A 15,396-nucleotide genomic window follows, 5' to 3' on the forward strand; every position below is an offset into this window, starting at 1 on the left:
TATTTCACGTTTATTAAGAATTGATACAAACACAATCATATTCTATTTCATTTCATGTCTTGTAGCTTGTGCCCCTCTGTCAATTAAAACTTTTTTGAATTGGTTCCATTAATTAATCCTCAAGACCCAGAACTAAAAGTAAAAAAAACCAAAAGACATGGCTTCCTCTGTCGCATTTTTAGACTTGTACCTCGAATTCGACATATGTAGTCATTTTAGTACCAGAATCTTTGACAAACTAGACAATTTTAATTTTATTCCCTCGCCCTAGAAGCAATATACCAACATCAATTGCGAATGGAATATTCATTGATTTTCAAGAGCACGCTGCTGCTTCTCGTACTTTGTAAAAAATCAACAGTTTCTGCACAGAGAGTTGTAAAACCAGGGTTATGTCAAAGAACGTCTTGCTCTCTTCCTAAGAAATGTAATCGGAATATACCGAGACATTAATGATAAATATTCCGTATAATCTTCTCAAGCAATACTCGACGGTCATGAAGTATGGATTATAGATACTGAAGTTATTTACCATCTTAAGTGCGTGTTAAAGTGTTCTTTTATTTGTCTGTGTAAATTATTACTTTAATTGTTTAGTCTATTTCTGATAATATTCATTTGATGAGGCTCGGTACTTGTACATCCCGTTAGTGGGGTTTGATGCTAAAGTAATTTTTTGTGTTCTTCTTTACAGTTATGTCAGCCTCATATCTTGACCTACATATAACAATTGACAATGAGGGTCGGTTGAAAACTAATCTTTACGACAAAAGATATGATTTGGGCTTCGCAATTGTGACTTTTCAATTTGTATTTCCAAATGGTAAAGTTGAAATCATCACTTCGTACATTTTATGGACGCCATCACGAGTTGGTTGAACGTTATGAAATATCACTTTCACAGATGATATCAGATATGCTCTTTATGTCGTTACTACATTCTTGTTGCCTTGTTACGAATGTGACCTACCGAATTAAACTATTTCCTGGCTAATTTGTAATAGCATGAGCATCACGACGGATGCAACATGTGAAGCAGGATATCCTTAACTTTCCGGAACATCTGAGACACCCTCTTATATTTTGGTGGGATACGTTTTGCCGTGACATTGTTTTTCAACTAACTTCTTTCAGTAACTGATATCATCTATACCTTTGTAATGGGATATTCTAAACATATAAATGATGAAATTCTAAAGAAACACAGGAATGTGTTTATCAAGTTTTTAAATGGTCAATATTGGCTGTGCAATGAGAAGGTCTGGTAAGGGCTAATCTACGCCTAAAATTCAAAATATATCCTATGAAAGATTTTTGACAATTTTTCCACACTTGAGTGTTTATTTCATTCGAATCAATTTGTTTGGTCTTGATTTGGACTGACTTGGTGAAAATTATTCACTCTCATTTATGGTATGAATTATCATTAAATACAACATATATGAATATTAAGACTGAACAGACTTGAAGACACTTCCATTGTAGACAAAACCGTAAAAGATCAAATTTTATTTTTGGTTTTATTTCAGTAATGTTATACAGTGGCTACCACAAAATGTATATGGTTCCAGTGATAACTTGATTATACCTTAATGAAAATTTAGATCATTTATATTCAGAGAAGGTGCTTTATCTCTCATATTCTTGTTAATGTCTCTCTTGGTTTCTAGTAACAATCGACGGTTATTCTTTATATCAATACTGACAAGCAATAAAAAAGTGAGATGTCTAATCATCCTTTCACGTATCTAATTATTTACTTACAGCTGTACTATGCAAAACACAATAATAGGTGGCTTCTTATTGGTGAACTCCTCTTTGTCTGTCTTATACATTACTTTACTATATTTTCATGATTCCTCTAGCAAATAAAATACTGTTGATTTGATCCATTTATTATTTAAACACGTATAAATGTTTTTTTTCCCTTTCTAGTAACAGCTGTACAATGTTATCATATCCTTTACGACTTGCCACAAACAATGGAGATGATTCATTATCCATACACAAATCACTGTCTGCATTGTTGTCTATTAGCATCTTTACTATATATATATTACCTTCCACAAGCCACAAACAAAGGAGAGACTTCACCATACATACACCTATTAATATCTGCCTTGTTTTCCAGTAACAACTTTACTATATTTGTGTGTCCTTCCTGACAAGCCACAAACAAAGGCGAGGCTTCATCATACATACACTTATTAATGTCTACCTTGTTTTCCAGTAACATATTTACTATATCTGTGTGTCCTTTCTGACAAGCTATAAACAAGGAAGAGGCTTCATCATCAAAACACTTATTGATGTCTGCATTGTTATCAAGTAACAGCTGCACTATATTTCTAAATCCTTCATGACAAGCAACAAATAAAGGAGATGCTTCCTTATCGTTACACTTATCAATGTCTGCCTTGTTGTCTAGTAACAGCTTGACTATATCTTCGTATCCTTTTTGACAAGCAATAAGTAAGGGGGATATCTCATTATCCATGCATTTATTAATTTCTGCTTTGTTGTCTAGCAACAGTTGTACTATATTTATATGTCCTTCTTGACATGCAATAAACAAGGGGGATATCTCATCAACATTACACTTGTTAAAGTCCGCCTTGTTATTAAGTAACAGATGGACTATATCTTTCTGGTTAAACTCACACGCTACATACAAGGGAGATTTTTCACATGTATTACACTTATTAATGTCTACCTTATGGTCTAGTAACTGTTGTACTATATCTGTATGTCCTTGCTGACAAGCAATTAAAAAGGGAGATGCTTCGTTATCCTTACATTTACTGAGGTCTGCATCACTGTCTAGTAATAGTTGTACTACATCTATATGTCCTTCCTGACAAGCAATAAACAAAGGAGATGCTTCATTATCCTTACATTTATTGATATCTACTTTGTATTTTAGTAACAACTTTACTACATTTGTTTGTCCTTGCTGACAAGCAATAAAAAAAGGAGATGTTTCATTATCCTTACATTTACTGAGGTCTGCCTCATTTTCTAGTAACAAATGTACTATATCTGTATGTCCTTCCTGACAAGCCATAAACAAAGGAGATGCTTCATCATTCATACACTTATTGATATCTGCTTTGTTTTTTAATAACAACTGCACTATATCTTTATGTCCTTCCTGACAAGCAATTAAAAATGGGGATGCATCGTCACTCGTACATTTATCAATGTCTGCCTTGTGTTCTAATAACAACTGTACTACATCTTTATGTCCTTCCTGACAAGCAATAAATAGGGAAGACGCTTCTTCATCGGTACATTTATTAATATCTGCTGTGTTGTATAGTAACAGCCGAACTATAACTATATATCCTCCATTACTAGCTATGAATAAGGGAGAAACCTCATGATCCATACATTTATCAATGTCTGCCCTGCTGTCCAATAACAGCTGTACTATATCTGTATGTCCTTCCCGACAAGCCATAAATAATGGAGATTGTTCATCATCGTTACACTTATTGATATCAGCTTTCCTTTTTAGTAAAAGCTGTACTACATCTATATGTCCTTCCTGACAAGCAATGGATAAGGGGGATGTATCATTATCTATACACTTATTACTGTCTGCATTGTTATCTAGTAACAACTGTACTACATCTTTATATCCTTCCTAACAAGCCATAAACAGGGGCGATGCTTCATCATCTGTATACTTATTCATTTCTGCCTTGTTTTCCAATAGCATCTTCACAACTTTAGTATGCCCTTCTTGTGATGCTACATGTAAAGGACTCAAACCATCATTTTTACACAGATTAATATCAACACAATGATACAAACACCACTGAATGAAAGAAATGTCTCCTTTAAAACAACACTGTTAAAGAACACTATCGTTGTCAGTGTCATCACATGTTTGTGCTAGTTGTCTCTGATTTGAAATATCAAGGGTATTTAAATGACACAGAAATCGTCGTCTGAACTTTGGTATATCCATATTGATATTATTAAACACATCAATAACCTTCCCACAAGACCAGTCATTGACCATTCTCTGTATATACATTTGGTGGTATTCAGGGGGAACTATAGTGACGAGTTGGTCACTGTCTTTTTCTATCTCTAATAAAAAAACGTTCCATAATAAATCCACTATTTGCATTCTGGATTAAAAAAATGGGCATTTTTTTTCCAAAATAATACGATAAAATATCAAACAGTTTATCGTGTAAAGTTCTGTAAACACCATGTTCCTTTCTTATGAAGGTTTGCTCAAGTGAATCAAGTTCATCCAATAAGATTGACCTAGACGTACTTTTGTCCAGTCTACATGCCTCAAAAGTGTTCTCTTTTATGCGTTTCGTTTTTTCATCTATTTCCTCTGTCAACACTTCGTTTGTAAAATTATTATTAAAAACAATACACAATGCTATTGCACAGTATTTACCAAAATTTTTATTCTTTTTCAGATGTTCCATCTCTTTTTCATACACTGAAAATGGATTCTGAAAAAAATCTTCAATCTTGAGTTCAGAATTAACATTATACAATTTACAGAGCAATGGGAAACAATCATATAAATCAGAATACTGAATAATCTTAGAAGCGTCATCTTTCAGATATGACTCTGCAATTAACTGTTTTTCCGTTTTTGACAAGCATAAGTCTGCTGATAACAAGTTGCATGTATTGGTTCTGAAAATTGATAAGGATTCGAAGTGTTCATCTTTGTAGACTTGTAATCTGCAGGCAACAATAATTTTTGTGAGTTTATTGTTATTTCCAGTTAATTCTTTAATACGTTTTATGACTGATTCCCAGATGTTTACATCGGATTGGTTTATTGAGAATGTTCCACAAAAATCATCAATAACAAACAATGTTTTCTGATTTGGATTACAAAACTGAACGATTTCATGAGGATTGGTTACTAGTAATGCATCATACCCGTCTCCAATCATTTTCAAAACCACATGCCGGAGGGTTGCTGTCTTTCCAACACCAGAACTAGCAGTAATAGTTACACAACTATGTTTCCTGATTAATTCTAGCACATGTTTTGCAGCACTAGTTTCCACAAAATTAACATCATCTTTTTTCCACTGATCAAGTATCTGACGGAATTGTACTAAAATATAAATATATGAAATATAGTAATATGAGAAATATCTATACATCAACAAAAACAGAGTTTTGTTTGATTTATTTTCTCCATGAAAATGAGAAGAACGCTGTACGATAGGAAATGACACAATTATCAAAAAAAGATGACGTAAGAAAACCAATAATACATGTGTTTACACAAACAAAATATTTAAATTACATTGTTTTGTTGCTCTAGACAATTGGTTATTTCTTTATTTGTAGTTTCAAGCAACATTTAATTATTCTTGATGTCATTTTGCTTTTAAATCAGGATAGGTGTTTTGGGCATTTCAATACATTATGACTTTGTACACTTTTTATGATTTTCTTATATAAAACCTACCTTGAAATACATGCACTGATATTACAAAGAAGATCAGTATGTTTTCATATTTCCAAAGTGTTTAGAACTTTCTACAGTATTCTACATTCTTTGGTACAATGCAGTTTTTTTAAAAAGTACTGTTTGAACATTTCGTATATTCATGCATTCTGTTTTATAATTAACCTGCACTTATCAAATGTTATTATCTAGTTGGTTAAGATCGACGAAACTAGAATGTCATTCCATCAGTGAGAATTGATAAAATCAATCTATTTATTTTAACTTTAAGAATTTTGTGTTGATTGAGGTTCTTTGCGAGTCTAAGCAAAAAGCAATTTTAAATATTCGAAAACTTATTTTTATACAAATTAAGACTAAGAGTCGCGATAATGTAATTGTAATTGAACTAAAATTTATTTGTTCACCAGTTCTTCCGAAAACTGACTGGTAATAATTTATGATCGTATCTCCTCCGTTGCATGAAACTACAAATTGAACCAATATTTTGTAGGATTGTCCTTTTGCCAATTTAACCTTGAAATAATTCTTACTTGCTCATTATGGAGTAGGTTTCATAATTGTACTATCGATTAAGTGATTTGTAATATTTCATTGCCATAGAGTAAATATTGTTATTTGATAGTTTAAAAAATTGCAAGGAAAAGGGCATTTGTATATTGTTTTTCTCCTAACCTGTAAGGTTCCAAGGTACTGTTGATTGGTCTAAATGTTTTGTTCTTAGCTCGTTACATTCCTCAACTGTTTCTTGATCACCTAGTCTTCTTATAGCCTATTACAATACATGAAAAATGTTTGCACTGTATCAAAATATAATTGGTATAACTGTGAGACATATTTACAAAATATAAGTTGACAAACTTGAACATCTTGTCTGTTAAAATGTTTAAATCAAAATCAAATTCAATCAAAAATTTAAATCAAAGAATTTGAGAACTGGTTTCGATTATATTCAATCTGCGCAATACAAATCAAATTAATTTAGGTCAAATTATTTTGTTTTCGTTTCCTACATAACTCTACGTAACATATAATCATAAAGTTTACAAGACCCAATTTTCCTTCAATAGGGATCTTTGCAACTTTTTGATATACATTGCTGCACGATAATAGATCATAAATAAATAGACGTCAGGTGGCATAGTTCATGTGTTGACGCTTTTTTTTTTGCCTTCCAACGAATTACATACGAATAAGAAAAGGCAACAGTAGTAAACCGCTGTTCAAAATTCATAAATCGATAGAGAAAAAAACAAATCAGGGTTACAAACTAAAACCAGGAAAACGTACCAAATAAAAGAGACCTTCGACACAATAGAAACACAATATTAAAATATTACACACACAGAAACGAACTATAATATAACAATGGCTATTTTCCTGACCTGGGAAAATACATTTTAAGAAGAAAATGGTGGTTTGAATCTGGTTTTATGGCATGCCAAACCACCAGCTTTAATAGCAATGTCAATTATAACATTAGAATGACAAATTATTATATTTTTACTAGATAACATTTTTGTTCGCTTTAGAGATTCCGTTTATCGTCAGGTCATGGGAACTCCAATGTGACAAACTGTGCACCACTTATTGCGGACCTGTTTTTATTTGCTATGAGTAACAATTTATGACAAAAATCAGCAAAGACCCATCGAAACAACATCTGATACTCAAATTTAATAATACTTTTAGATATTTAGATGATATTTTCGCTCTCAATAATGACCACTTCAGTATGTATACTAAAGAAATTTATCCTGTTGATCTTACTTTTAATAAAACTAATACTAACAATGACTACTGCCCTTTCCCCGATCGTGATAACTATATCACAAACAGAAAGCTTAATACTAACATTTTTGATTAAAGAGATGACTTCATTTGCTATCGTAAATTATCCATTTTTAGATGGTGACGCTCCCTTGTCATCATCCTTACGGTGTTTATATATCTTAACTTGTGCGATTCGCTCGTGTATGTAACAATGTTTTAGGTTTCAACGAGAGAAATTTATGTATTACTGAAAAATTATAACACCAGGGTTTTCGATATCACAAACTAGTCAACACATTTACTAAATTTCATCATCGGTATAAGGACATTATTCGTAAGTATAGCTCAACATGCAGACTTCTTATACGTTCAGGTATTTCACATTCATTTTTTTTATTGAAATATTCTTTATAAAGCAAAAAAATGACAGTATTCACCTCAATAACTAACAAAACATTTAAATAGAATTATAAAGAAGGGATAAAGTTACGATCCTGTTGTCAGGTCATTATTAAGATTTCATATTTTGGCGTTAATGTTAATTCACTTAAAGGGTAGTCGCATCTGAACTAAACGCATTTATTAAATAAAAACAGTTGTTGGCATGACACAAGGGGGAGGGTTGAGATATCATAAATATGTTTCACTCCGCCGCATTTTAGCGCCTTTCACAAGTCAGGAGCCTCTGGTCTTTGTTAGTAATGTATTTTTTTAAATTCTAGTTTCTTGTGTACAGTTTGGAAATTAGTATGGCGTTCATTATCACTGAACTAATATACATTTGTTAAGGGGCCAGCTGAAGGACACCTCCGGGTGCGGGAATTTCACGCCACATGACCTTATGCTGTTGTTTTTTCTATGGTCGGGTTGTTGTCTTTTTGACACATTCCCCATTTCCATTCTCAATTTTATTACATGACAGGACTGCAAAACAAACAAATGGGAAAAATTATAGGACAGAGAAATAAACGAATAATAGTCAACAAAAGGCACCAGGCTAAAAATTTAAAAAACCAGACGCGCCACGTCCACACAAGACAATAAGAATACTTTATTAAATACAATTAAAGGGTAAGTTTCCAAGGATTTAGAGTTATTAATTTTACAGTATTTAACGATACATAACATTGACAAAAATCAATAAATAAGTTTCCTCCATACAAGATGTTGTTTTAACATGTTTAATGGATATCGGTCAGTAACAAGAGGATAGACTTTGATTAACATATGTTAATGCAATTGAATGGTAAGCCTTCCAAGAACAAAGTCACCAAAATACTAAAATCCGAGAAAATTCAATCGGAAAGTCCATATTGACACGGCAAAATCAAATGACAATACACATCAAACGAAAGGACAACTGTCATATTTCTGACTTGGTACAGGCATTTTCAAATGTAGAAAATTGAAGATTGAACATAATTTCATAGCGCTCAACCTCTCACCTGTATTACAATCTCATAAAATTTCGTTATATTTACACATTAACACTGAAAAAAAAAAAAAAAAAAAAAATATTTACACATTGAACAAAACAGACATGATAAATTGAATAAGAAAAATATGGATACAGCAGTCGTCACAACTGTGTTATAATCTTATACAAACAGTTTTACAAAAAAGCACAACAGCAAATGTAAACGTCACAAAGGAAGAAATTGTCGAAATAAGCTTTGGATTTCAAATAGTTTGGCCACGAGCATCACTGAAGAGACATGTATTGTCGAAATGCACATCTGGTGCACGAAAATTGGTACCGTTAATTTTATTACTACCACTGGGTCGATGCCTCTGCTGGTGGACTATTAGTCCCCGATGGTATCACCAGCCCAGTAGCCAGTATTTCGGTACTGGCATGAAAATACGGATTATTTGTGTTATTAAAATTTGCTGTTACAAAATATCAGAAATTGTATCCTTCAATGTCTACACAAAACAATTTTATAGGTTCATCTAGGGGTAATAACACAATAGCAACTATAAAGTCTATACATTCTATGATAGCAATCATCAACAAAAACACCCACTAATGACAGATTCTAATGCAATTTGTATGTAACATGTTTTTCATTTGCTAAAGGTTACCGTCAAATCATTACTATAGTTGACCCGGCGTAACTCAGGAGAGACCTGACATCTTGAATAGATCGGATCAACAAATGTTCAGTTCTTACAATTTTATCAAAATAAAACAATACCTACCTTTTCCAAATTTGAGTTGTAGAGGGAACGTTATAAGCTCTAGTTTGCATGTTTTCATTTGTATGACGTCACGTTTATCCAAAAACATTCATATGCTTTCACGAACCTTTTTTGTGTGTCAAAGTTATAAATTTTTTAAATGCTTTAAAGTATTATTTCTTTTTGTACTGCATGAGAATTGGAAGAACAGTACAGTAGCTGAAGAGTTGTCACCGTCAATTTAGCGCGCCAGTAAACTGCATTTGCGACAATTGACGTGGACACATAACAGTACTGTTATTCCTTAATTTTGCAACCTTCGTGTCTGTCCTCCGCTATATTTGTTCACAGCTGGTTATATGTATCATTGGATATCATACCACATTTATTTATGTCTAGATTTAAAACAATCACCACAGATACCAGGATCAAAACCATCCAAGCCAGATGTAAACATAAAGACCGATCAGTGACGCTGAATTAAAACGCTAAAGCCAAAAACATCAAAGAAAGTAAAACAAAATGAAGACTATTGAGTGCCAAACAATTCTCAAAACGTTTGCTTAGCATTTCGAAAAACGCAAAACCATTAAACTACAAGTTATCCTACAGGCATAGATTACCTTAGCCGTATTTGGCACATTTTTTTTGAATTTTGAATTTATAAATATTTTGAAATGAGCGTCACTGATGAGTCTTATGTAGACGAAACGCGCGTCTGGCGTAATAAATGTTAATCCTGGTACCTTTGATAACTATTGATATATTTTCCTTCTCTATTTTTCACTACAAGAATCAAGTATGATGTCATATTACAAAATGAAGATATGTTTTATTTTGAATTATAAGCAAATTTGGTAAGATAAAGACTTGCAAATATCTTTTAAAATAAAAATGATACAATTCATTTATTTTATTGAATGAAATAGCTTATAGTGGAAATTTGGTATCACCAGCCCAGTAGCCAGTACTTTGGTACTGGCATGAAAATACGGACTTTTTTTATTACCAGTTCAGTAGTCAGCACTGCGCAATTTCCTGTTAACAAAACTTGAATTTTTGAAAAACTATGAATTTTCTTATCCCAGGCATATATAACCTCAGCCGTATTTGACACAATTTTTTTTGGAATTTTGGATCTGAAATGCTCTTCAACTTTGTATTTCTTTGATTTGATATGAACGTCACTGATGAGTCTTATGTAGACGAAACATGCGTCTGGCGTACTAAATTATAATCCTGGTATCTTTGATAACTATTTGTATCATTAAAATTTGCTGTTACAAAATGTAAGAAAATATTATAAATTAAAGAATGTATTTCCCTCATGCAAAGCTTTAATTCCTTTCACGGATTTTGCTATACTTTTTTTAATCTTTTGGATTATAGCTCATCATCTTTTATAAAAGTTTTGGATTTCAAATCTCTTGGCCACCAGCATCACTGAAGAGACATGTATTGTCAAAATGCGCAACTGGTGTAGGCAAAATGGTACCGTGAATGTTATCAGATAACTGATATTCTTACCCCAGTGATATCTTCCCATGCCATTGTAAAGAATGGTGTATTCATCTTTCCGTTTTTAAGATGAGCTAACTGGTTTCTGTAGTACTTGATTCTTGCTAAGTCAGCCATGGGTGTGGTTTCAGTCTTCCCTGGTAATTGGTCATATCCATCTGCAGGTTCAGGAAAATTTGCAAGGTTTCTGAGTAATGTTATCATTAATGTCACGTCGAAAGAATCCGAGCTAGGTGCACCTAATAATGAACAACAATATTATATCAATTTACATATGTTTAACATGTTCAAGGAAACAATTCAATTTATGAATGTTTGTGATTCTTTTAAAGCAATTATACTATACTCATCCTTATATGAACTCCATTTATACACAGAATTTCTTGATGATTACAGCACATAACATTGGTTGAATCCGAAATTCTCTGATTGAAAGATTTAAGAAATAATGTATCAAGTCACACATCCAGACACTTATAGAAATATGAATTAAAGCAATTTGTGTTTTATTGTCAATGGGGGCAAGGGGTACAAACAAACACACAGCTTTTCACAACAGGAAAATACAAATAGAATACATCAAGTCCTTTGCCTACATATAATTGTTCAAGTTTAAAACGAACATTCAAATATGATATAAAAGAGTACTTAAGAATTTCTACACGTAGGTCATTATATGGCGATTTGGCGAGTTTTAACTATCCTTTAACCCTTCTAATTCTCCATTATAATCAGTTTTATCAGTGCACTACTTAATAAAATAGATAAAAGCAAATATAAAAACAACTGTTATCTAACGGTTTATTTGCAAACACAGTAATAACAAACCATTATTAACAATGGTATCATGATTACGAGTTGTCGCAGTAACAAAACAAGCTCAAAAGACTTAACCTGATGATTCACATTCCGATAGCCCCAAAAGGGGACTGGGACATAGAAATCTGGCCACTTGGTCTTCTCTCGACCGGCAGTAAAACGCTTGCCGAAGTGGGGTGTTCGTTTGGCTATGCGGGATGTATCAAGTTTGCAGTCACGTCCGGTCAGAAGGGGGAAGTTAAATTCGATGTCTCGTGTAAATAGAGTGCCACGCTCTGTACACGTAAAGAATCCTTGCAACAATTCTTTTGAGATGTCTGTAGGTGGCCTGTTGCAAGTCAAAATTTATGTTCCTCTCCAAGATACCCTCATTTCCCAGTGAGAGTCAAAATTTCCCCGACCATCATCCCAGATGGCCGCTATCGTATCAACCTACCTATTGTATTTATTGTGATATTGTTCTCGTACTGAATATGCCTGAAATATTTGCCACTAGACGTTAAGCAACCACCAATCAACTTATTACAGTCCGATAGTATTCGGATGATAAGTGAAAGGTGTGTCGTTATGTTACGGTCTTATTTCGAAATTGGTTTCTTTTTTATTTGAGTTGCTTCAAAATGCCCGACACATCCTCAATAAGTACAAATGTATGTCATACATATCATCATAAAGACTGTAGATGAAAACATATTTCAAACTATGACGGGAGATATGATATTTTTTTTATATTTTTAAGTATCTACTTTCTGTGACGTTACAATGACAATCAATTCAAAATTTTATCCATTTTCAAAGAATATAAGCTAATGGACATTTCTTTTCAAGATCAGAATCATATACAGGATGTTTCATGTCAAACAAACAACCGAACTTAAATATTTACTTTGTTAAACCCTGTGCTCTGTGTTTTTGTGGCCTAAATTTATGGAGAAATCTACCAGATTCACACACTCTCAGTTTTGTAAGGGGTGAAAACTTTGTTAGAAACTCATTTCATGATACTTTCTCAGAGTGTCGTACGCCTAATTACAATAATATTTCAATTGAAATAACAAATTTTACATTTGGAGCCGAAAAAAGGGCAGTACAGCACTTCATCGTTCTTATATATTCATTCGGTGTTATCAATAAACTGCAAAAGCATTCTACACGGGGTGAAATAAAGTTGCTTATATTGTCAGTTTTGTAGGCCTTTTTTAAATTATTCTTTATAGTAAGATCTTTTAATTTCTAAACAGTTGAATTTTAATTATTCAAAAAGCGCGGCAAGCCTCGTACTTTGATATTTAAATGTAACTGTCTCGAGTGAAGAAATACCGTGATACACTTGCTGCAATTATGGTTTCTGTATATACCTAACAAATCTAAAGCAAAAATGAATCAGTACTAGTTTCACTATATGCTTATCTGCTATAATGTGTTTGTAAGCAAACTTACTCATTAGCATTTTTTTTCTTTAAAATGTTAATGATATACGAAATAATTACGATACGTTTTGAAAAGGGAATTTGGGACCTTTATAGCTTATTGTTTGATGTGAGCAAAGGCTCCGTGTTGAAGGCCGTACATTGACCTATAATGGTTTACTTTTATAAATTGTTATTTGAATGGAGAGTTGTCTTAATGGCACCCAACCGCATCTTCCTATATCTATTAAGTCAAGTGGAGTACGCATATAGTACTTACCATCACGGCTAAACAGTAAATTCCACTGAGCTGCGTTAATAACATGTTTCATTTTCAAGTCAGACAGTTTTCTATATTCCTTTTTAATGGATGAATTCAACCGAGAAGGATGAAATTCTTTATCAAACAATATACGCACAGCTTTCGGACAAGTTCCAGCCACCAATAAATGCATTCTTAAATAATTCTCCTCTTCCTCTGAAACATGTGCCACACATGAAACATTGGCAGTTGTCATCGTATTTGTATGCTTTCTAAATCTTGAATCAGTTTCTTTAGGCTTGTATAGTGAAATGCTTACCTTGCTGCAAACTGTCTGGCATTGCTGATGAAAGCAGTGTATTCAATAGTCACTGTGAATTGCAGCAAATAAATTGATGCCAACAGTTTTTCCATTATTAAAGTTCATCACCATATTTAATGATATTCTGGACTGTATTTTTTACTTAACGATAATTAGTGTTCATGGCTCTAAGTAGATTTTGCTCCCACGTTCAATATTAATTGTAACATGTCTTTGCACTTTGCATCATATATATGTTTCTCACTTGCGCTTTGGCAATTCAGTACTTGCTTATAAAGGAAAACTGTCTGTTATTGTGGCCTTTGCTATTGAAATTTGATTTTCCGCTTATCATTTTCCCATTTATAGTCTGTCCTATTTATCACAGAAATTTATATTTTCCATTCAGTTTGAATACAAGTTATTACTGGTTACAAGAAGTGTATTCCATAATGTTTTGATCATGCTAGTTAGGCATTTGCTTATGTACTGAATTATCCCTACTGCTGCAGTCTATTCGAGAAAAACCTAAAATGTAGGAAAAGCGATTGTAATAAATAACAAAAATATCAAGCCATGGTGTACTATTAAAGTTGGTTTTATGCAAAACATTCCGATGCCGTAAATGTTCAAGTGTTATGTTGATAATCATAAACTACTTGTATTTATCAGTAAAATACTCACGCAATGCGTTAGAAATAATAAAAAAAAACACACAATATTTTGCAGTGTTTTTTGTTTTATTTTTAGTTTTCATTAGAATGTAACATGACTAGTTGCGTTAATAATTTCGACTGTTTAAAGACACCAGATTCAAGTGAATCAAACCTTATCATTTCGTCTTGTGATGTTGATACGGAAACATAAAAAAAGTAAAAAGGAGCACGTGTAAGATATGTTTTATGTTAATCACGACTCCTGATTTTACCAGTTATTTTCAAAATCAGTCTATTCCTACTGTATCTAACAGTAACACCAAAACCATTATTAATTGGGATCTTAACATAATTCAACATGAAAATCTCGGAAAGGTGATTGAGCATGGTCCTGAGTTTAGAGAACCCTAACACATCAATTGAAATCATTACTGAAAAATGATTATAGATTTAATTAAGGACTACGCCAGAACACGGGCTTAACGAGAAGAAGTTGAACTAGACACTTTGTCAGAAAGGGTCAAAACAATCAGGTCTCTGTTGAAAAACTGTGTGAATGATAGACCAAATTCTGTTTTCAGAGACAAAGAGGCTGTGAAATGTCTATCATCTCTTCATATATAAGTATGTTGTTGTTCCTGCGGACAAAGCTTCAAATAATGCTGTCTTTGTTTGTAAATCGTATACTACGAATGTCTTGAAAAGAATTAGGAATACAATGAGCACTCAGGTAATCCCACATACAAAGACATATCATTTGACAAGGATGACATTCTGGCGAATCATATGTCCTTCATGGTTGCAATGAACATTACATTTAGGAGATAACTGTATTGTATTTTAGGCTCCGAAGGCATCAATTACGGATTTGATGGTCGCAAATAAGTTTACTGGTGACTTCGTATGGTTCTTACAACCTCAATTCATAAATTGTACACAGCAATCGTAAATAACTAATTTCTGGGTTTCGTAAACATGAATAAACGCCATGTAAACAAATCAATTTCCCATGA

At 32.8% G+C, this 15,396-nt stretch overlaps 2 protein-coding genes across 2 annotated transcripts in view; both read right to left on the reverse strand.

Annotated features, from left to right (window-relative positions):
* LOC134692754 (glycine amidinotransferase, mitochondrial-like) overlaps window positions 1-15,396 on the reverse strand; it is a 647,170-nt gene that overhangs the window by 262,012 nt on the left and 369,762 nt on the right. The gene's annotated exons all lie outside the window — the stretch shown is intronic.
* LOC134693493 (ankyrin-1-like) lies at window positions 1,219-13,496 on the reverse strand. The gene is made up of 7 exons (XM_063554327.1): window positions 13,445-13,496; window positions 10,946-11,175; window positions 6,140-6,236; window positions 4,424-5,104; window positions 4,001-4,098; window positions 2,061-3,646; window positions 1,219-1,282 (listed from the first exon to the last, which is right to left on the reverse strand). Exons 1-7 carry the CDS (start codon window positions 13,494-13,496, stop codon window positions 1,219-1,221), a joined length of 2,808 nt encoding a protein of 935 aa, XP_063410397.1.

This window comes from Mytilus trossulus, chromosome 12 (assembly GCF_036588685.1).
Source record: "Mytilus trossulus isolate FHL-02 chromosome 12, PNRI_Mtr1.1.1.hap1, whole genome shotgun sequence".
In the NCBI taxonomy this organism is placed as follows: Eukaryota; Metazoa; Mollusca; class Bivalvia; order Mytilida; family Mytilidae; genus Mytilus; species Mytilus trossulus.

Coding starts and splice junctions, on each gene's coding strand:
- LOC134693493 (XM_063554327.1), bottom strand. CDS start 13,496: ATGAAACATGTTATTAACGCAGCTCAGTGGAATTTACTGTTTAGCCGT. Junction 4,099..4,423: donor GAAAAAGAATAAAAATTTTG/GTAAATACTGTG, acceptor TTTTTTTATTAG/AGATAGAAAAAGACAGTGAC. Junction 3,647..4,000: donor ATGACTGGTCTTGTGGGAAG/GTTATTGATGTG, acceptor ATGGCTTGTTAG/GAAGGATATAAAGATGTAGT.